Source organism: Mugil cephalus, chromosome 17, assembly GCF_022458985.1.
Source record: "Mugil cephalus isolate CIBA_MC_2020 chromosome 17, CIBA_Mcephalus_1.1, whole genome shotgun sequence".
Lineage (NCBI taxonomy): Eukaryota > Metazoa > Chordata > Actinopteri > Mugiliformes > Mugilidae > Mugil > Mugil cephalus.
In genome coordinates, this window is record NC_061786.1 from 19,872,177 (window position 1) to 19,895,963 (window position 23,787).

Here is a 23,787-nt window from a genome sequence, read left to right on the forward strand (position 1 = left end):
ACCTGCACGTCTGCACAGCTCTGAGCAAACAGCTGGAGACGCTTCCTGCTCTGTGTCAACTGAAGCTGAACAATGTTTTATATAAACGCAAATATACCAGCTGTTCACTGGGATCTGGTGAATGTTTTTACGTTGCAGGTAACGTCAAAGCAAAGATCTGGACATTTTATTAATTAAAAATATATTCTCGTATAACAGCCCTGCATTAAATCCCACTTAAGGACTCTTATAACGTTTAGTTTGTGATGAAACAGTGTCAGAAAAGTGGCGAAGTGTTTCTGTTATTTAGCCGAGCCCCCTGACTTAAGTGTCAAAATAATAGGAACATGTGTAGATGCTGAATATCATAACCTCCATGAAGCTTAAGATTTAGTGCAGACAACAATATATAAAATGTTTGTGTCTAATCCGTCCCGCTTGTATTTTTATCCTACTGAAACATAGGATGAAGACTTTTTTTTTTTTACCATTTGTTTCCTTGAAAAACATGTTTGCTGTGACTCTGGTCAGATAAACAGGAAGCAACAGAAATGTGACATCTGCTTTGTTCTAATATTTCTAAGTTGTTCCATGTTTCTATTGATTAAGTCAGAAAGGCAGCGAATAAATTGCTCTATTGCTTAGAAACATACACAAACTTCATTTTAAGATGTAAACTATGTGAGAAACAGTCAAGTGTTAAAGTGTTATTTAACACAATGAGATTATGTTTTTAACTTTAAGGATAAAATCTGCTGACGTCTTCTTAATGGGGTTTGGTATCGGACTTTAACTGCTGAGCCACATAAGAGGATAAAATAATAAATCTGCTGCACCGATCCCCCTTTTTCACCACCGATATCGATACCAATATCTGAGGTTTAGTATCAGCCGATATTGATCCGATACCGATACAGAAAAACAGCGTGAAATTATGGTAACAAACACTAAGTTTCATTGTGTGGAAAAGACTGGGATCATCCTTTTGTGCAAGGCAACATCAGATTTGACCTATTTAAAAAAAAAAAAATAAATAATAAAAAAAATAAAAAGATATAAATGTACTGAATTACTAATTTATTTAATAATTGTGGACCAGTAAAACAATCTTAACCACCAAAATATAACAAGTGTAACTGGTTCAGTCAGTGCAATTAGGGACGAAAAATCCAATGTAAAACAAAATAAATATTAAATAATAAATAAAGGAACTGAAATTGAGAAAAAAAAAACAACAGCTTCACTAGCTTGGTTGGTAGACTTTCTAAATAAACAGCAATCAGCTCTTAATATAGTTTAGTGCAAATGGGAATTAAACATCCATTACCGATACTGATCAGCCCGATCTAGAATTTTTCTTCGATATCGGTACCGATACCAATATCAGATCGGTGCATCCCTAATTACAATTGCACACTCTAGTTTATCTAGTCATAGATGGGCCTATATATCGATCAGGCATAACATTATGACTGCTTTCCTAATATTATGTAGGTCTCTCTTGTGCCTCCTCAACAGTTGTGATCCATCAGAGAATGGTGGGGGCCTCCTGAGGGTCCTGTGGTGTCTGGTAACAGGATGTTGTTTGGGTCCTATGGGTTGAGGGGAGGGGCCTCTGTGGATCATCCCACAGAAACACGCCTTGTGCCGTTCTTTATGTTTCATGGAGTTGAACCTAAAGCATTTCTGTGTGTGTGTCTAGAAGTGTAGTTGCTATGAGGTGGGGGTGTCCGGTCTGGTCTAGGTGGGTGCTACATGTCTAAGTAACATCCACACACGAACGCCAGGTCCAGAAAATTGAGTTGTCACAAAATAGTTAATGTCATTTCCTTCCCCCACTAGTGGTTTTAATCTTTTTGCTGACTGATAATTATTATTAGATGAGTAGAGAAACTTTCTGGTGATAGTGTTGGAATTAAACAAACGTTTTAAATGTCTGTAACCACATAAAGCAGAAGTGTTTTTCCTTTAACAGCATTTAAATGATTTAACTTTACCCAAACACATCATGTTTGTAACAATAGATTCAAATACAAATAGACCAACATGCTCAGTTTAAAGAAGCTCAGTGAGACCTCTGATGGTGCAAACTGGATGTCGTGTCATGTGTGTGAGTGACACACATGCATCCAAGGCAACACAAATATTAACTACACAGACAGAATTAGCAACAAGTACAATTATGTACAAGTTAAATATGAATTATTTATAAAAAGAGATAATGATGGAGCTGATAGGGAACCAGAGTTTATGTCAGAATACCTCTAAGATTATAATGTAAATCAGCCCCTTATACTCACACATAGATACTTAAAGTCCTTGAGAGGAAGTGAAGCATTTACACTCCAGTTTCAGTAGTATTCAGGTATAAATTTACCTTGACTTTAGCCTGTGTCAAGGAGTCAACTACTTTTATTGAGACTGAAACTACAGCAGGAGCACAAACTGTTCTCACGACCCGTATGTTGTATAAATGAGAGTCTGCTGGTACTTTATCAGTGTATGGGTGAGTTGAAGCACATATGTTAATTTGAACTGAGGAGAAAAAGTAAAGAGACGCACTAAAAAGAGTCATAACTGTTGGACCCCTCCCCATTTCCTTTCCTCTTTGGTTTAGGAGAGCTTTACGTTTTATGTTGTGCGTGATGACGCAACTTAAACTCACCTCTGATGTTCATCCAGCTGTGCTGAGTGGAAGCTGCACATCTGGCCAACTGTCAGACTGCCATCTGCTGGATGAACCTGCAACACAGCAACACAGCACCTGAGCATGGAGTCCAAAGTCTTTTGTAACAAGGCAACATTTATATCTGAATCTCCTGCGGTTTGAATCGAACGTTAAGCTAAAATGCAGGTCGTTGCTGAGGATAAGTGATCTTTAAGCAGTTATATTGTTACATCCAAGTTACTGCATCTTCTAGTTAATGCGGCTGTCTCTGTTCATTAGTGCTCATACAGTAGCACTGAGATAAAAGGACACAAATAAGAAGCTGATAGCCGAGTCATTTCATCCATCACAAACTGTTAATGCTCTTTATATGTGGCTCATTTAATACACTGCGGATTAAGTTATGTCTACACATCTGATTCATTCACAGGTATCAGTCAAATCCTGATGAATGTGTTGGATTATTTTAAGATTAGATGAAAAAGAGAAATAATCCTTTATTTATTCCACAGTGGGGACATATGCAGGGTTGCAGGGGCAGACAGGCAAAAGGAGGGTGCACACAACAGATAAAAAAATAAAAAAATAAATTAATACAAAAATAGAAAATTATTTGAGCAGTTTCTCTGAAAGAATAAAGATTTGTCACATATGAGAACGTAGTAGAGATGTAGTGGTGTGTTTCTTTATGCAGATCAGCTGTTTTGACACAATACTGACCCACTCAGAGTGTATTTGAATTGAAATTGGTTTGTTTAAAGTCAGATATCATAATTTCAAACAGACTAAGGTCAAAGTTCAGGTTCAGGAACGACAGAAGCAAAATAAAAAGAATCAGAATGAAACTTCACAGCCTTTTAACCTTTAACTATTCATTTATAAATCATTCTTTTTTATACATTTTCCAGCTGCAGCTTGATACATGACTAAAACCCGGTAGCAGTTGACGTGAACGTGCTGTGATGGACTGTAGGGGTTGCAGAGACACTCCCACCTGCAGCTCTTCTTACATGAAATATAAAACCTGAGACTGTGGCACTTTCACCACGACGTGGATGTCATCATCACTATGCATGGCCTCCTCATACTGTCAGCTGCTTGGCTGTGGTCAGCAGGTAATTAAAAACAACTTTAACTGTGGACATTTACAAATATAACTGTGTCACTATGTCTTTTTGCATTATTCTACACACTCACAGGTCTAACTGATGGAAGTGGTGTCCAGCAGACCGACATACTGTGGGGGAAGATGGGTGAAAATGCAACAATGCACTGCAACCACACAAAGGCAGCTGACTACATTTATATGTACTGGTACAGACAGCTGCCTGGAGAAAATATGAAGCTGATCGTGTTCACAAGTACAGCCAAAGCAGATCATGACTTTGGAAATTTCAGCAAAGAGAAATTCTCAGCCACCAAGACTGTAGTTGATAGTGGGACGTTCACAGTGAAGAATCTGCAGCCAGGAGATAAAGGCTTGTATTTCTGTGCTGTGAGTAAACACAGTGATACAGACGCATTTAATAGCTGAACAAAAACCTCCTCTGCTCTGTTCCTGTTTGTATTTATCAGCTCAGCTGTAGAGGGACCTCAAGTACAACCACAATAATGTGACACTCCCACATCTTCATCTCTCTGTAATATCAGACCTCCCCTCACACATTCTGACAGTGACTCTGGTCTATAAGTTCAGATTATTCACAACAACATGATGATCACAACTGCTCTGATCCAACTCTCTGCAGCTCTGCTCTGTATTGGAGGTACTGAACACGGAGAAGCAAGATGTCTTAGCTTCATATTAATGATTTCATTTTGTTTTCAAAGGTCCTGCAACATGATGTGGTGATTTTTATTTAGTTTTTTTTCCTCCCTAACAGGTCTAACTGATGGAGGTGACGTCACTCAGACTCCTCTGCTGTGGAAGAACCAGAGTGACTCTGCCACCATGAACTGCAGTCACGCTAAGGGTGTCTCGTACTCCCAGATGTACTGGTACAGACAGCGACCTGGAGAGTTCATGAAACTAATCGTCCTGACAACCTTAACTCCACCACATAAGTATGAAAGTGGATTCAACCAGGAGAAATTTCTCCTGGTTGAACAACACACTGAAGAACAACACTCAGACTGGATCTCTGATGGTGAAGGAGCTTCTGGCTGAAGACAGTGGAGTGTATTTCTGTGCTGTGAGTGTACACAGTGATACAGGTGATAGAGACAGCTGAACAAAAACCCAACTATTGGACTCAAGTCAGTGTCTTTAATGACCTGTAGGGGGAACTCTACACCTGTTGAGCACAGACACTGAAAGAGAGTCTGGCCAAGTCAAATCACAGGCGCCATGTTTGCTACAACGGAGGTTAGATTCTACAGTGTAACCCTATGGGATGGATGTGTTATGCTAAAATAAATGTCTTATTTTTACCATTAACGGGCCTATAAATGTTATTGCCAACCTCCGTCAATATGTAAAAGGCCCTCACTTAAATATCCCAGCGTCTACTTCCTTCAAATATCTTAAATGAGCCTGAAAATGCTTTGTAGCTCCAATCACCTCATCAGTCATGGAGCCGTGTTTACTTTCTCCTCAGTCTCATCCATCACCGTTAAAAGGTTGAAATTACTCAGAAAAATAATAAATACTCAGAAATAGTGAAAATTAAACTAGTCTTGCTGTTATTTACTGTTATCATTAGTATTATCATGATAACATTAGCACACTAGCCATAATAACTTAGTAGTAACCATGGTAAAATTATGTGTAAATTAAATTTGTCTATCTACATGGACATAAATGACATGCACACATGGGTTTCACAGCATATATGATGGTAGCTGCTATGTTTCCAAGCCTTTAGTCTAGATAACTAGCTAGCATAAGGCTAGCAAAAGGCTTGGTTAACTTCATTCATTTGTAAAGCAGTGTTAAGCGATTTTGAGATCGACATCCAGTTCTTCCTGTTAATCTTCTGCTCTCATAACTTTCTCCATTTTTGTTCACTGGGGAAACGATCGAGTTTCCATTTCGTTTTCCTGATCCTGTGCTGGAGCCGTTGGCTGAGCCCTGTGGTATATTTTAACTTTTATCCAATTTTATTCTCTGTGTGTATCTGTATCCAACATGGCGCCCATGAAACATGTGACCAGCTCAGAACCATCAGCACAGCTGGATAGCTCAGACAGTCCATTCCCTAGTTGGCCAGGCTCTCTAATATACGGCTCTGGTGGAGCATGGCATTTTTATTTATTGTTCACGTTCAGTGTTTGTGGTAGTGATGGCTTTGCTTTGTAATTCTTTTAACCGCACAAAGAATTAAAGAAAATACATGAACCACTTTTATATCAACCCAGATTATATTCCTTAACTTGTGTGATGTTGTACTATGATGAAAGTGGAAAACATGCATAAGTAACCGTCCTGAAAGTTAAACATAAAAAAATCACAGCCTCCTCAACTCGTCCTGTACCTTATTTTTTTTTTTGTTTGCTTGCTTGTTTTTGTCATTAACGTCAGCCTACAGGAAGAGAGAACGTCACACTCTGCACTGACACACCTTCTTGCATCTCTTCAGGGCTCTGTAGCCAAATCTGACAGATAAGTGAGACTCTCTGCTTTAGGACATGGTTGGTATCAGACACAGTCTCCTCAGCTTGTTGCTGTTTGTGTTCTGGATAAAAGGTAAAGTACTGGAAGATCAGATGATATAATTCAACAATCAGGAGCTGCTCAAATGTTCATCTGTGGTAACTTTCACAGGTCTAACTGATGGAAGTGGTGTCCAGCAGACCGACATACTGTGGGGGAAGATGGGTGAAAATGCAACAATGCACTGCAACCACACAAAGGGAACTGACTACTTTTATATGTACTGGTTCAGACAGCTGCCTGGAGAAAATATGAAGCTGGTGGTATCCACAATGGTCGGCAAAGCAGATCATGACTTTGGAAATTTCACCAAAGAGAAATTCTCAGCCACCAAGACTGTAGCTGATAGTGGGACGTTCACAGTGAAGAATCTGCAGCCAGGAGATAAAGGCTTGTATTTCTGTGCTGTGAGTAAACACAGTGATACAGACGCATTTAATAGCTGAACAAAAACCTCCTCTGCTCTGTTCCCGTTTGTATTTATCAGCTCAGCTGTAGAGGGACCTCAAGTACAACCACAGTAATGTGACACTCCCACATCTTCATCTCTCTGTAATATCAGACCTCCCCTCACACATTCTGACAGTGACTCTGGTCTATAAGTTCAGATTATTCACAACAACATGATGATCACAACTGCTCTGATCCAACTCTCTGCAGCTCTGCTCTGTATTGGAGGTACTGAACACGGAGAAGCAACATATATTCATATTAATGATTTCATTTTGTTTTCAAAGGTCCTGTAACATGATGTGGTGATTTTTATTTTATTGTTTTCCTCCCTAACAGGTCTAACTGATGGAGGTGATGTCACTCAGACTCCTCTGCTGTGGAAGAACTAGAGTGACTCTGCCACCATGAACTGCAGTCACACTAAGGATGCTACTTACTACCAGATGTACTGGTACAGACAGCGACCTGGAGAGTTCATGAAACTAATCGTCCTGACAACCTTAACTCCACCACATAAGTATGAAAGTGGATTCAACCAGGAGAAATTTCCACTGGTGAAGAACAATGCTCAGACTGGATCTCTGACGGTGAAGGAACTGCTGGCTGAAGACAGTGGAGTGTATTTCTGTGCTGTGAGTCAACACAGTGATACAGATGAAGCAGACAGCTGAACAAAAACCCCAAATCCATCTTTTGGCAGATTTATTTCTTGTGCTGTAGGGGGGACGTCAAGAGCCGCACACACTCTCAGATTCTAACGTGATTAGACAACGTCACGCTCTGCAGAGACACTCCCACCTGCAACTCTTCTCATCACACACACAGACTCTGGTTTGAAATCAGTTTGCTCTGAACACCATAATGATCACAGCTGCTCTGGTCCAACTGTCTGCAGCTCTGCTCTGTAGTGGAGGTACTGTACAATCACAAGATACTTATTCGAATTATGGAGGTTTTGGGGACTATTATGTTTACATGATGGAAAGAACTCACTGGTGGTCATGTATAATGTAAAAAATGTATCCCTGCAGGCCTAATTTATGCGAGTGACATCACCCAGACTCCTGAGCTGTAGGGGAAACAGGGTTCGTCTGCCACCGTGAACTGCAGTCACACTAAAGGTGAAACATATCGGCAGATGTACTGGTACAGACAGCGGCCTGGAGAGTTGATGAAGCAAATCGTTCTCTCGACCGCATACAGCGCTCCAAGTTATGAAAGTGGATTCAACCAGGAGAAATTTCCAGTGATGAAGAACAATGCTCAGACTGGATCTCTGACGGTGAAGGAGCTGCTGGCTGAAGACAGTGGAGTGTATTTCTGTGCTGTGAGTGAACACAGTGATACAGGTGATAGAGACAGCTGAACAAAAACCCAACTATTGGACTCAAGTCAGTGTCTTTAATGACCTGTAGGGGGAGCTATAGAAATGTGGAGGACAGAGCCGTATGTTAGAGAGAGTCTGGCCAAATTAAATCATAGGCGCCATGTTTGCTACATCAGAGGGAAGATTCTACAGTGTAACCCTATGGAGCAGATGTGTTGTGGTGAAATAAATGTCTAATTTTCACCATTAACAGTCCATTACCTTTTATTTATTGTTCTTGTTCAGTGTTTGTGGTCGTGATGGCTTTGCTTTGTAATTTTTTTTACCATTGGTGGCACGATGAATTAAAGAAAACACATAAACCACTTTTATCTCAACCCATATTATTTTGCTTAACCTGTGTGATGTTGTACTATAATGAAAGTGGTAAACATGCATAAGTAACCATCTTGAAAGTTAAACATGAAAAAAAGACTATGAACCTCTATCAACTCCTTGCACACATCCAAAGACAATAACTGGCCCTGCATTAATCACGGCCTCCTAAACTCGTCCTCGTTTTTTCTTTTGTTATTTTCTTAACGTCAGCCTACAGGAAGAGAGAACGTCACACTCTGCACTGACACACCTTCCTGCATCTCTTCAGGGCTCTGTAGCCAAATCTGACATAAGTGAGAGTCTCTGCTTTAGGACATGGTTGGTATCAGACACAGTCTCCTCAGCTTGTTGCTGTTTGTGTTCTGGATAAAAGGTAAAGTACTGGAAGATCAGATGATATAATTCAACAATCAGGAGCTGCTCAAATGTTCATCTGTGGTAACTTTCACAGGTCTAACTGATGGAAGTGGTGTCCAGCAGACCGACATACTGTGGGGGAAGATGGGTGAAAATGCAACAATACACTGCAGCCACACAAAGGCAGCTGACTATTTTGAGATGTACTGGTACAGACAGCTGCCTGGAGAAAATATGAAGCTGATCGTGTTCACAAGTACAGCCAAAGCAGATCATGACTTTGGAAATTTCAGCAAAGAGAAATTCTCAGCTATCAAGACTGTAGCTGATAGTGGGACGTTCACAGTGAAGAATCTGCAGCCAGGAGATAAAGGCTTGTATTTCTGTGCTGTGAGTAAACACAGTGATACAGACGCATTTAATAGCTCAACAAAAACCTCCTCTGCTCTGTTCCCGTTTGTATTTATCAGCTCAGCTGTAGAGGGACCTCAAGTACAACCACAGTAATGTGACACTCCCACATCTTCATCTCTCTGTAATATCAGACCTCCCCTCACACATTCTGACAGTGACTCTGGTCTATAAGTTCAGATTATTCACAACAACACGATGATCACAACTGCTCTGATCCAACTCTCTGCAGCTCTGCTCTGTATTGGAGGTACTGAACACGGAGAAGCAAGATGTCTTTGCTTCATACTAATGATTTCATTTTGTTTTCGAAGGTCCTGTAACAGGATGTGGTGATTTTTATTTTATTGTTTTCCTCCCTAACAGGTCTAACTGATGGAGGTGATGTCACTCAGACTCCTCTGCTGTGGAAGAACTAGAGTGACTCTGCCACTATGAACTGCAGTCACACTAAGGATGGTACTTACTCCCAGATGTACTGGTACAGACAGCGACCTGGAGAGTTCATGAAACTAATCGTCCTGACAACCTTAACTCCACCACATAAGTATGAAAGTGGATTCAACCAGGAGAAATTTCCACTGGTGAAGAACAATGCTCAGACTGGATCTCTGACAGTGAAGGAGCTGCTGGCTGAAGACAGTGGAGTGTATTTCTGTGCTGTGAGTAAACACAGTGATACAGGTGATAGAGACAGCTGAACAAAAACCCAACTATTGGACTCAAGTCAGTGTCTTTAATGACCTGTAGGGGGAGCTATAGAAATGTGGAGGACAGAGCCGTATGTTAGAGAGAGTCTGGCCAAATTAAATCATAGGCGCCATGTTTGCTACATCAGAGGTTAGATTCTACAGTGTAACCCTATGGAGCAGATGTGTTGTGGTGAAATAAATGTCTAATTTTCACCATTAACAGTCCATTCCCTTTTATTTATTGTTCATGTTCAGTGTTTGTGGTAGTGATGGCTTTGCTTTGTAATTTTTTTTTACCGTTGGTGGCACGATGAATTAAAGAAAACACATAAACAACTTTTATCTCAACCCATATTATTTTGCTTAACCTGTGTGATGTTGTACTATAATGAAAGTGGTAAATACGCATAAGTAACCATCTTGAAAGTTAAACATGAAAAAAAGACTATGAACCTCTATCAACTCCTTGCACACATCCAAAGACAATAACTGGCCCTGCATTAATCATGGCCTCCTAAACTCGTCCTCGTTTTTTCTTTTGTTATTTTCTTAACGTCAGCTAACAGGAAGAGAGAACGTCACACTCTGCACTGACACACCTTCCTGCATCTCTTCAGGGCTCTGTAGCCAAATCTGACAGATAAGTGAGACTCTCTGCTTTAGGACATGGTTGGTATCAGACACAGTCTCCTCAGCTTGTTGCTGTTTGTGTTCTGGATAAAAGGTAAAGTACTGGAAGATCACATGATATAATTCAACAATCAGGAGCTGCTCAAATGTTCATCTGTGGTAACTTTCACAGGTCTAACTGATGGAAGTGGTGTCCAGCAGACCGACATACTGTTGGGGAAGACGGGTGAAAGTGCAACAATGCACTGCAACCACACAAAGGGACTTGACTATTTCCAGATGTACTGGTACAGACAGCTGCCTGGAGAAAATATGAAGCTGATCATGTCCACAAAATCACTAAAACCAGATCACGCCTTTGGGAATTTCAGTACAGAGAAATTCTTAGCCACCAAGAATGTCACTGATAGTGGGACGTTCACAGTGAAGAATCTGCAGCCAGGAGATAAAGGCTTGTATTTCTGTGCTGTGAGTAAACACAGTGATACAGATGCAGCAGACACCTGAACAAAAACCTCCTCTGCTCTGTTCCCCTCTGTATTTATCTGCTCTACTGTAGAAAGACCCCAAGTACAAATACACAATACCTCTCAGTAACTGCTAGGAATGATGGGAGGAACTCTTGTCAGGTCACTTCCTGACAAGAGACAAACATACTGACAAGTTATTGTAGGAATTGCTGTGCTTATTATAAGCCTCCGAAGTATGAAGCTGCAGGTATTTAATGAACAGAAGTAATAATCTCACTTAGGGAATACAAACTGGATACTGCACTAGTCGATAATTGTACTACCTGCAGCTAAACTAATCAGCCACAACATTATGACCACTGACAGAAGAAGTAAAAAACATTTAAACCACCTTGTGACAATTCAGTGTTCTGCTGGGAAACGTTTGGACCTGGCATGCGTTGGATGTTACTTAGAAATGTACCAGCCACCTAGACCAGACCACTTCTTGATGGCAGTAGCCATCCACAACAGGATGCATGCTGACACACACACACACACACACACACACACCACACACACACACACACACACACACACACACACACACACACACACACACACACACACACACACATCACACACACACACACACAAAATGGTTTAGAAACAACTCAAAAGGTACTTTAGGCAGAAGTGAGACCTACACAATATTAGGAAGGTGGTCAGTCGGACTGCAGATTCCTTTGGTTAGCATCATTCAAAACTGAACACTTAACACACTATACGCACTGCGCTTCCATGATCACTGCTCCTCCTTGTGGTTAGATAAATCATTAAAGTTCGTAGTGGTATAAATTACTAACTTTTACTTTAAGACCTGTTGTGTTATTTTGTTTGCATAATATTGCATCTCTCCAAATGCAACCTTATTCAAAAAAAGGTGACATAAAAGCACACAAATAAAAAATAATTACACCAAGAAAATGTTACACATGCCTTCAGGAAAAGAGAACGTCACACTCTGCACTGACACACCTTCCTGCATCTCTTCAGGGCTCTGTAGCCAAATCTGACATAAGTGAGAGTCTCTGCTTTAGGACATGGTTGGTATCAGACACAGTCTCCTCAGCTTGTTGCTGTTTGTGTTCTGGATAAAAGGTAAAGTACTGGAAGATCACATGATATAATTCAACAATCAGGAGCTGCTCAAATGTTCATCTGTGGTAACTTTCACAGGTCTAACTGATGGAAGTGGTGTCCAGCAGACCGACATACTGTGGGGGAAGATGGGTGAAAATGCAACAATGCACTGCAACCACACAAAGGGACTTGACTATTACTATATGTACTGGTTCAGACAGCTGCCTGGAGAAAATATGAAGCTGGTGGTATCCACAATGGTCGGCAAGGGAGATCATGACTTTGGAAATTTCAGCAAAGAGAAATTCTCAGCCACCAAGACTGTAGTTGATAGTGGGACGTTCACAGTGAAGAATCTGCAGCCAGGAGATAAAGGCTTGTATTTCTGTGCTGTGAGTAAACACAGTGATACAGACGCATTTAATAGCTGAACAAAAACCTCCTCTGCTCTGTTCCTGTTTGTATTTATCAGCTCAGCTGTAGAGGGACCTCAAGTACAACCACAGTAATGTGACACTCCCACATCTTCATCTCTCTGTAATATCAGACCTCCCCTCACACATTCTGACAGTGACTCTGGTCTATAAGTTCAGATTATTCACAACAACATGATGATCACAACTGCTCTGATCCAACTCTCTGCAGCTCTGCTCTGTATTGGAGGTACTGAACACGGAGAAGCAACATATATTCATATTAATGACTGCATTTTGTTTTCAAAGGTCCTGTAACATGATGTGGTGATTTTTATTTTGTTTTTTTCCTCCCTAACAGGTCTAACTGATGGAGGTGACGCCACTCAGACTCCTCTGCTGTGGAAGAACCAGAGTGACTCTGCCACCATGAACTGCAGTCACACTAAGGATGCTACTTACTACCAGATGTACTGGTACAGACAGCGACCTGGAGAGCTGATGAAGCAAATCGTCCTCACAACTCCAACTCCACCACATAAGTATGAAAGTGGATTCAACCAGGAGAAATTTCCACTGGTGAAGAACAACACTCAGACTGGATCTCTGACGGTGACGCAGCTGCTGGCTGAAGACAGTGGAGTGTATTTCTGTGCTGTGAGTGAACACAGTGATACAGGTGATAGAGACAGCTGAACAAAAACCCAACTATTAGACTGAAGTCAGTGTCTTTGGCCTGTAGGGGGAGCTATAGAACGGTGGACCACGTTTTTTCTTGCCTGAATCTTGAATAATATGACTTTAAAAAAAAAAAAAAAAGATTAAGATCATATGTGTGTTGATGGCAGCAGACACACACACACACTAAAGAAGCTTAGGATCAACCAAAGCATGCTCTAAAAGCATGAACAGCACAAGGTGTTGACTTTGCCCTTCAAATTCACTAAATCCCAAACTGATCTAGTATGTGTGGGATGATCCACAGAGACCCCTCCCCTCCACCCATAGGTCCCAAAGTCCCCCACTAACTTACATTGTGTTGCCAGACACCACAAGACACCGTCAGAAGGCCCAAGTCAAGTTCTTGAGGCACAAGAGAGACCTACACAACATTCGGAAGGTGTCATAATGTTATGGCTGATTAGCGTATTTAGGTTTATTACAAACACACCAAATCAATGATAACATTGGAAAACCCATTTTATAAGACTACACGACTTCCCCAGAGGTGTGACACATCATGGGTTGTGTACCCCAGCCTAGTTGTGGGTTCAGTCTTTTTATTACAGGCCTGTGTGGATTGTTATGAAATAAAAGAGTGATTTGAAAGCCCATGCTGTCTCTTTTAGGTTAGTCTGTTTCATCCGGTGTCCACCTTCCAGCCCTGCTCCTCCAGGCATATATAAGGACATTAGAAAAGATTTTAGTTTTCATTAAAAAAAAAAAAAGAGAGAGAGAGAGAAAAAAAAAGGTCATTATAAAAGATTTAATAATACAAGAAACTATAAAATAAAATATTTTGGTTTTTATTCAGTCTGCAGTGGTATGATGATGCTTTTCCCACATATTAATGTAAATGATATCATCTTTAATTAACAGACGAAGAACAAGATGACTGATCACATGATCGGTTTCTGTCTCCTCCCCTGTAGGTCACCTCTGTAACATTCTCAGTCTCAGTCAGTTCAGAAATAAGGAGGAAGATAAGGACATCATGATCAACAGTGTCACTCTCCTGCTCCTCTGCTTCTCCTGTAGGTTTGAAAACTTAAACCGCTCTCTTAAATTTAATACATTGAAAAACTTTCTACATGTTTTTTTTTTACTTCTCTTAAACACAGGTCGTTCACTGAGCATCAAAGTGCATCAGGATCCGCCGTCAGTATTAGAAAGTCTTCAAAGACCAGTCACAATCAGCTGCAACCATTCAGATGCGTCATATAATAGACACCTGTGGTACCAGAAGTCGACTGGAGACTCTGCCCTTAAACTCATCGGATATATTTTATATAAAAAGGAAGCCCTTGAGGATCAATTCAAAGACAATTTCAATGTGAGCGGAGATGGCTCGGTGAAATCTCAGCTTCACGTGCTGAAACTCAACGCGGGAGACAGTGGTGTTTATTTCTGTGCAGCTAGTAGGCACAGTGACTCGGTTACCCTCCTCACCCTTACAAAAACCCTCTCTGATAATCCACCGCATGCATTAAGAAGAAGGTTCACACCTGCCTCCGACTATGGCAGGAAATCACCAGCGATATGAGCATTAAAAGCATCAACCCACACAGCAGGAAAACCCTCCTCCTCCTCCTCCTCCTCCTCCTCCTGCTCCTCCTCCTCCTTTATATCCAGGCTGCTCTGTTGTGTTGTTGTATTTTGTCATCATGATCAGACTCTTCATACACTTGGCAGCGCTGTCGTTCTGTTTAACAGGTGATTCGATCACAAGAAATCCTCTTTAAATTTCTCTCAAGTCAATTCTCTTAAAGCTCTTCTTCATGTTTTTCATGCAGAACCCTCAAAGAACAGCGCTCATCAGACCCCCTCCGCTCTGATTGAGCATCCCGGAGCAGCGGTCCTGATAAACTGCAGTCATTCCAACTCCAACTTCGATATGATCCAGTGGTACAAACAGTCTCCAGGGAAACATGACATGGCTCTAATCGGCTACGCACGGTTCTCTTCTCAAGTCGTTGAAGAGGCGTTCAAAAACGTCTACAACGTGACGGGCCACGGGAGCAGTCTGTCGTCTCTTTACATTCCCAAGCTGAGGAGGTCGGAGGACAGTGCCGTGTATTTCTGTGCTGCCAGCGAGGCACAGTGCTACACAAAGCCCTCCGAGCTCAACAAAAACCTTCTTCCCCTTCATTCACCAGCTGATGATAACAAAAACATAAACCACAGGACAGCTGGCTCACCAGGAGACGGATCCATCGTTCTAATAACCGTTAGGGCTCAGCGTTACACCACAGAAAGTTCCTTCTCAACTCACAGACTCTGAATGCAGCACAAGAATGAAAGTTTCCTGCACGTGTCTGGGTTGACACCAAAGGTCGTGTTGATGAATTCAGGTTACGAATATGAAGATGTTTTAATCTGTGCATCAAGTTTAGATCTTAATGCATCTAATAGGGCATCATCAAAACGCAACAACATTTGAGGGTAGGGACAACACTGTCGTTGTCTTTTCCTTCCAGGCCATCGCAGCCTCACTTTGTAATGCTACACTGGTTCATGTATTTTCCTCTATGAAGCTTGACCTCAACATCCATCGTTGCAGTAGTGATCAAAAACGCTTTGTCTTTAAAGTGGATAAATGTTTAATTGGTCTGGTCTGAACTAAATCAACCAGATAAAAGTGTTTTGTTTTTTGTCATATGAATTCCAAGTATTAAGAAAAATGTAAAAAGCCCAGGTAAAAAAAACAAATAAATCGATAACAAAAACTTAAGTTCATAATATTGTGTTGTTTTACGTTGGCTCTTTTACCGTTTGTTATTTGCTGACAGTGTGTCTTTGCGTTCTTACACTGACCCAGTGGTGTGTACTCGTGGCCGACAGGATGGTTTTCACATTCAGAGGAGGAGGAGTCACAGTGACTCCACTCACCTCAACGCATGAAAACAAAAGCCAGAAACAAGTCCGACTTCAAATAACGTCACAAAACCCAAAATGATCTGGCTCGTAGTCTTCTGCATGACTTTGAACGTCCTGCTGGTTTCAGGTAATGAACATGAGATTTGAAGAAAGGTATCAGGTGTTGAAAGTAACGACAGAATAAGACTCATCCTTGTTGTGATACATTCATATCTAATGTTGTCTTCTACACAGGATCCTCTCTGAGTGACCAGGTTTACCAGAAGCCATCTGACATCCACAGAAATGTAAGAGAAAATGCCATTATCAGCTGTTCACACAGCATTCAAAACCATGATCAGATCCTCTGGTACAAACAGTTAAAGAACAACCAGATGCAGCTCCTGGGATACATGGTAGGAGGCACTGGGTTTCCAGAGGATGGACTGAATGTGGAGATAAAAGGGGATGCAAATAAAGGCAAGAACTGCACATTAACAATTAAAGACCTGGATGTGAACAGCAGTGCAGTGTACTTCTGTGCTGCTAGTAACCACAGTGCTGCATCTCACTGCTCCTCAATACAAAAACCTCCTCATCACTGATGCTCACAGCTCACAGCTCCTTGCACCTGTATCATTTCCTTTAATAACACTGAAGCGTGTCTCTAATTAGACCTTCATTCTGAGCCAGGGGCTTGAAGTGGAGGTTTACATGAAGATGATGACAAGAGGGAAGAAATGACGACACCCATCTACAGAGCACACGTTCACGTAGCTGATAGGAGGGTAAAGAGGAGGCTGGAAATAATCAGAGGAGGTGCTGATACTCTGAGAATCTCTTCAGTAGTAACAGTGAACTTATTACAGAAACAGACAGGATGAAACTCATTTTACTAACCACTGCTCTCAACATTGTCCTGGTCTCAGGTAATCCACAAAAAGTTTCAAAAGATTTCTGCTATTTGCAACCAATAATATTAATATCTGATAACATTGCTGACTTTTCCCCATTTTCATTTATTGTTTTCTTTTGTCGTCTTTTCAACAGTTTCCTCTCTCAGCGACCAAGTCCAGCAGACTCCAGCTATTATTTACAGCAAACCAGATGAGACAGCCAAGATCTACTGTTCTCACAGTAGTTCTAGCTACGATCTTATTCTCTGGTATAAGCAATTACACAACAGACAGCTACAATTCTTGGGATATGTGGATACTATTAATGGATATCCTGAAACTGATTTTAATGGGGAGATAGAAGGAAGTGCATCCAAAAACAAGAACTGCACATTAACAATTAAAGACCTGGATGTGAACAGCAGTGCAGTGTACTTCTGTGCTGCTAGTTACCACAGTGCTACATATCACTGCTCCTCAATACAAAAACCTCCTCATCACAGCTCTTGGCCTCCTGCACCTGTTTGTCTTCTCCAGTCTATCAATATCTGGATCTTTATATTGAACCATTGTTGTCATGTCAGAACAGGAGGACGCACAATGACACCACCCACATAAAGACTGGGGAGGGTTTAGTTCAGAAAGAAGCTTGGAAACATTACAACTGCTTCATTCATTGCAGCAACACAATTACTATTGTATTAAATACAAAATGATCGTATTATTCCTTTATATTAGTTTTAACTCTGTCCTGGTTTCAGGTAAAGTCATCAACATTTTATTTTACATTCTTAATATTATTTTTTTTTCCATTTCAGCTGCTGTCATTTTGTGTTAACTGTGATTTTTTTATCTTTAATTTTCCAACAGGTTCCTCTTTCAGTGATAAAGTCCACCAGACTCCAGCTGACATGTATAAAAATCCTGGAGAAGAAGCTAAAATCTACTGTTCACACAGTATAATCAGCTATGATAGAATCCTCTGGTACAAACAGTCAAAAGGACAAATGCAGTTCCTGGGATACATGTTTCTAGGCAAAGGAAACTCAGAGAATGAAACCGTTGTGAAGATAGACGGGGGTGCAGATAAAGACCAGAACTGCACATTAACAATTAAAGACCTGGATGTGAACAGCAGTGCAGTGTACTTCTGTGCTGCTAGTTTCCACAGTGCTACATCTCACTGCTCCTCAATACAAAAACTTCCTCATCACACACTCGCATGCACCTGCACTCTAACCAGTCTGAAGCTTTTTACTGACTACAATCAGGGATCAAAATGGGAGGTCCTTATGTTTGCCAGCCCACACCTTCTCAGTTATAGGTAGCAGTGTCAGCATCTCATTGCAGGCTGTCATCATGACGGCTCAAATACTCATCGTATTTGTAGTTCGGTGTCAATTTTTTCAAGGTAAAGAACATTTAACCATGTATGATAGTATGGTATAGTATTTGGGTGGGATCTGAAGTGTTTAAGCTGGACAACTTCAGTCAGGTGGGAAAGATGTGATATAAAGTATTTGAGACGAGTAGCAGTGACGCCAACTGAGACAAGACACAAGTATTTTTGATAGTAATGGCAAGTTGGACATGGGACGGGGTAATTGCAGCAGTTTTGAGAGACGATGGAAGATGGGTAGACATCAGGGAGGAATGTTTAATGTTGGTTGGTAGAGAGGACAAATAAGTGAGGCAAGCATACTGCATCACTGTAATTATCCTAAATCTTACCATGGTTCAAACTAATTTGTGTAGAAAGACTTGGGGATTATAACAGGTTTTGTGTTTTCCAGCTTCCTTTCACTAGATGGCAGTACATCTTTAGTGATCCACTAACATGTGGTGGAAGCAGACTGGTTTTAAAGTTCAGAAAAGCAGGAAGCATAAACACATAACCCATCTTAAAAAGGTCGTGTTTCCCTGAGGGGAGGGTTTCCTCGGTTGAGGAGGTAGAAGTGCAGCATCTCATCATGGACTGTTATGAAAACTCAACTAGACTGATCTTAAACTCAGTCAGAAAACACAACATCATGATCATCTTCTTCTGCATAGCCTCCAATGTTATACTGGTCTCAGGTAATGAAGTCTTAGTTCTTTTAAAAGGTGTATTTTATTGTTATTTTGCAGAAAGTCACGTATCTTAATTAATTAATTCTGGGATTAGAGAAATGTAAAATGCGTCCATGAGCATCCAGACATTCAAGAAAACTACCTTCATGTGATTGATAATTTCCATCCACATAATTTCCACAGGTTATCACATTAGACTAATGTCACAGGCATATGCTCAAAGTTACAGATTATTTTCTCATCTTCAATTAACGTGATTTTTACATATATATTTCTTCAACAGGTTCGTCTCACAGTGACCAAGTCCACCAAACTCCTGCTGACATTTACAAAGAATCCACAGAAAAAGAAGCTAAGATCCACTGTTCTCACAGTATTGATAGCTATTACCAGATCCTGTGGTACAAGCAGACAAAAGGACAAATGCAGTTCTTGGGATACATGAATTATAACAACGGTTTTCCAGAGGAAGGGTTCAATGTGGAAATAAAAGGGGATGCAAATAAAGACAAGAACTGCACATTAACAATTAAAGGACTCAGTCTGAACAGCAGTGCAGTGTACTTCTGTGCTGCTAGTTACCACAGTGCTACATCTCACTGCTCCTCAATACAAAAACCTCCTCATCACTGACGTTCATCTCCTCCAGCTCACAGCTCCTTGCACCTGTATCATTTCCTTTGACAATGTGGAAGCACGTCTCTAATTAGACCTTCATTCTGAGTCAGGGGCTTGAAGTGGAGGTTTACATGAAGATGATGATGAGAAGGAAGAAATGACGCCACCCATCTACAGAGCACACGTTCACGTAGCTGATAGGAGGGTAAAGAGGAGGCTGGAAATAATCAGAGGAGCTGCTGATACTCTGAGAATATCTTCAGTAGTAACAGTGAACTTATTACACAGCACAACAGACAGGATGAAACTCATCTTATTAACCACTGCTCTCAACATTATCCTGGTCTCAGGTAATCCATCCTGAAGTTTTAAAAGATTTCAACTGTTCCCAATATTATCAGAAAAAAAAATATTATTAGTTGCAGACTTTTCCTCATTTTCATTTCTTATTTTTTGTCGTCTTTTCAACAGGCTCCTCTCTCAGTGTCCAAGTCCACCAGACTCCAGCTAATATTTACAGCGAACCAGAACAGACAGCCAAGATCTACTGCTCTCACAGTATTTCTAGCTACGATCGTATTCTCTGGTATAAGCAATTAGAAAACAGACAGCTACAATTCTTGGGATATGTGTATTTTAACAATGGATATCCTGAAACTGATTTTAATGTGGAAATGGAAGGAGGTGCATCCAAAGACCAGAACTGCACATTAACAATTAAAGACCTGGATGTGAACAGCAGTGCAGTGTACTTCTGTGCTGCTAGTTACCACAGTGCAACAAACCACTGCTCCTCAATACAAAAACCTCATCACACAGTTTTCCTCTCTGCATTACAGCTCACAGTGTTTTGCACCTGGAATAAACCAACGCTGGTCTTCCATTTCTCAGAGATCAGATGTTATAATGGAAGGTTTCTCATGTGTAGCAATGCAACATTTAACCTGTAAGAAAGAGAGTTCTGATATTCAACATCACGTTAACATAATCCGTGATGACTTAAACAGTTTCATATATGTGACAGTGTAGAATACCATCGAAATAAAACAACACTAACGGACTAGTAATCTCTTTAAACACATATCTGCATATTAATATCCAAAGTCTGTAGCACGGGACAAGATTTTACTGCAAGAAGATTTCTGGTTTCATTTTAACTCAAAGTTGATTTGACCAATCACAAGCAAGCACTAGATGGCAGTATATCTTTACAGACCAAGTGGTGTGTAGTGGAAGCTGATTGGTTTTAAAGTTTAGAAAAAGATGAAACCCCGAAGACACAAACCATCTAAAAAAGACTGTTTCCCTGAGGGGAGGGTTTCCTCAGAGGAGGAGGTAGAAATGCAGCATATTATCACAGACTGTGATGAAAACTCAACTAGGCTGATCTTAAATTCAGTCAGAAAACACAACATCATGATCATCTTCTTCTGTATAGCCTCCAATGTTATACTGGTCTCAGGTAATAAAACCTTAGATGTTTGTTTAAATAATCCATTTAGTTTCACACTATTAGCTCTAAAATATTAATTCTGGCATGAAAGAAATTGAATATGATGGGGAGTATATTAAAAAAAAAGGACATTATAAAAGATTTAATAATACAAGAAACTATAAAATAAAATCTTTTGGTTTTTATTCAGTCTGCAGTGGTATGATAATGCTTTTCCCACATATTAATGTAAATGATATCATCTTAAATTAACAGACGAAGAACAAGATGACTGATCATATGATCGGTTTCTGTCTCCTCCCCTGTAGGTCACCTCTGTAACATTCTCAGTCTCAGTCAGTTCAGAAATAAGGAGGAATATAAGGACATCATGATCAACAGCGTCACTCTCCTGCTCCTCTGCTTCTCCTGTAGGTTTGAAAACTTAAACCACTCTCTTAAATTTAATATATTGAAAATTTTTCTTCATGTTTTTTTACTTCTCTCAAACGCAGGTCGTTCACTGAGCATCAAAGTGCATCAGGATCCGCCGTCAGTATTAGAAAGTCTTCAAAGACCAGTCACAATCAGCTGCAACCATTCAGATGCATCATATTATACACACCTGTGGTACCAGAAGTCGACTGGAGACTCTGCCCTTAAACTCATCGGATATATTTCATATAAAAAGGAAGCCCTTGAGGATCAATTCAAAGACAATTTCAATGTGAGCGGAGATGGCTCGGTGAAATCTCAGCTTCACGTGCTGAAACTCAACGCGGGAGACAGTGGTGTTTATTTCTGTGCAGCTAGTAGGCACAGTGACTCGGTTACCCTCCTCACCCTTACAAAAACCCTCTCTGATAACCCACCACATGCATTAAGAAGCAAGTTGGACATGGGACAGCGCTGTCGTTCTGTTTAACAGGTGATTAGATCACAAGAAATCCTCTTTAAATTTCTCTGAAGTCAATTCTCTTCAAGCTCTTTTTCTTCTTTTTCATGCAGAACCCTCAAAGAACAGCGCTCATCAGACCCCCTCCGCTCTGATTGAGCATCCCGGAGCAGCGGTCCTGATAAACTGCAGTCATTCCAACTCCAACTTCGATATGATCCAGTGGTACAAACAGTCTCCAGGGAAACATGATATGGCTCTAATCGGCTACGCACGGTTTTCTTCTCAAGTCGTTGAGGAGGCGTTCAAAAACATCTACAACGTGACGGGCCACGGGAGCAGTCTGTCGTCTCTTTACATTCCCAAGCTGAGGGGGTCGGAGGACAGTGCCGTGTATTTCTGTGCTGCCAGCACGGCACAGTGCTGCACAAAGCCCTCCGAGCTCAACAAAAACCTTCTTCCCCTTCATTCACCAGCTGATGATAACAAAAACATAAACCACAGGACAGCTGGCTCAGCAGGAGACGGATCCATCGTTCTAATAACCGTTAGGGCTCAGCGTTACACCACAGAAAGTTCCTTCTCAACTCACAGACTCTGAATGCGGCACAAGAATGAAAGTTTCCTGCACGTGTCTGGGTTGACACCAAAGGTCGTGTTGATGAATTCAGGTTACGAATATGAAGATGTTTTAATCTGTGCATCAAGTTTAGATCTTAATGCATCTAATAGGGCATCATCAAAACGCAACAACATTTGAGGGTAGGGACAACACTGTCATTGTCTTTTCTGAAATGTTGGGTTTTGACCTTCGAGGCCATCGCAGCCTCACTTTGTAATGCTACACTGGTTTAAATGTATTTTCCTCTATGAAGCTTGATCTCAACTTTCCATCGTTGCAGTACTGATCAAAAACGCTTTGTCTTCAAGTGGATAAATGTTTAATTGGTCTGGTCTGAACTAAATTAACCAGATGAAAGTTTTTTTTGTTTTGTTTTTTGTCATATGAATTCCAAGTATTAAGAAAAATGTAAAAAGCCCAGGTAAAAAAAAATAAATCAATAGCAAAAACTGAAGTTCATAATATTGTGTTGTTTTACGTTGGCTCTTATACTGTTTGTTATTTGCTGACAGTGTGTCTTTGCGTTCTTACACTGACCCAGTGGTGTGTACTCGTAGCCGACAGGATGGTTTTCACAGTCAGAGGAGGAGGAGTCACAGTGACTCCACTCACCTCAACGCATGAAAACAAAAGCCAGAAACAAGTCCGACTTCAAATAACGTCACAAAACTCAAAATGATCTGGCTCGTAGTCTTCTGCATAACTTTGAACGTCCTGCTGGTTTCAGGTAATGAACATGAGATTTAAAGAAAGGTATCAGGTGTTGAAAGTAACGACAGAACAGAAGGCTCATCCTTGTTGTGATACATTCATATCTAATGTTGTCTTCTACACAGGATCCTCTCTGAGTGACCAGGTTTACCAGAAGCCATCTGACATCCACAGAAATCTAAGAGAAAATGCCATTATGAGCTGTTCACACAGCATTCAAAACCATGATCAGATCCTCTGGTACAAACAGTTAAAGAACAACCAGATGCAGCTCCTGGGATACATGGTAGGAGGCACTGGGTTTCCAGAGGATGGACTGAATGTGGAGATAAAAGGGGATGCAAATAAAGGCAAGAACTGCACATTAACAATTAAAGACCTGGATGTGAACAGCAGTGCAGTGTACTTCTGTGCT

At 40.8% G+C, this 23,787-nt stretch overlaps 1 long non-coding RNA gene and 4 gene segments (V, D, J or C); all 5 read left to right on the forward strand.

The window, feature by feature from the left end:
* Nucleotides 1-4,322: 4,322 nt before the first annotated feature.
* Nucleotides 4,323-4,931, forward strand: LOC125023362. The segment is given in 2 exon segments: nucleotides 4,323-4,413; nucleotides 4,531-4,931. Coding segments are annotated over 2 exon segments (339 nt in total).
* A 1,826-nt stretch (nucleotides 4,932-6,757) lies between these two features.
* On the forward strand, nucleotides 6,758-8,411 carry LOC125023364. The gene is made up of 3 exons (XR_007114582.1): nucleotides 6,758-6,977; nucleotides 7,089-7,665; nucleotides 7,784-8,411. It is a non-coding gene; the product is annotated as an uncharacterized LOC125023364 (long non-coding RNA).
* A 324-nt stretch (nucleotides 8,412-8,735) lies between these two features.
* Nucleotides 8,736-9,378, forward strand: LOC125023352. The segment is given in 2 exon segments: nucleotides 8,736-8,830; nucleotides 8,909-9,378. Coding segments are annotated over 2 exon segments (471 nt in total).
* A 945-nt stretch (nucleotides 9,379-10,323) lies between these two features.
* On the forward strand, nucleotides 10,324-12,570 carry LOC125023836. The segment is given in 2 exon segments: nucleotides 10,324-10,641; nucleotides 12,236-12,570. Coding segments are annotated over 2 exon segments (393 nt in total).
* A 2,297-nt stretch (nucleotides 12,571-14,867) lies between these two features.
* On the forward strand, nucleotides 14,868-15,725 carry LOC125023349. The segment is given in 2 exon segments: nucleotides 14,868-14,985; nucleotides 15,066-15,725. Coding segments are annotated over 2 exon segments (537 nt in total).
* The last annotated feature ends 8,062 nt before the right edge of the window (nucleotides 15,726-23,787 follow it).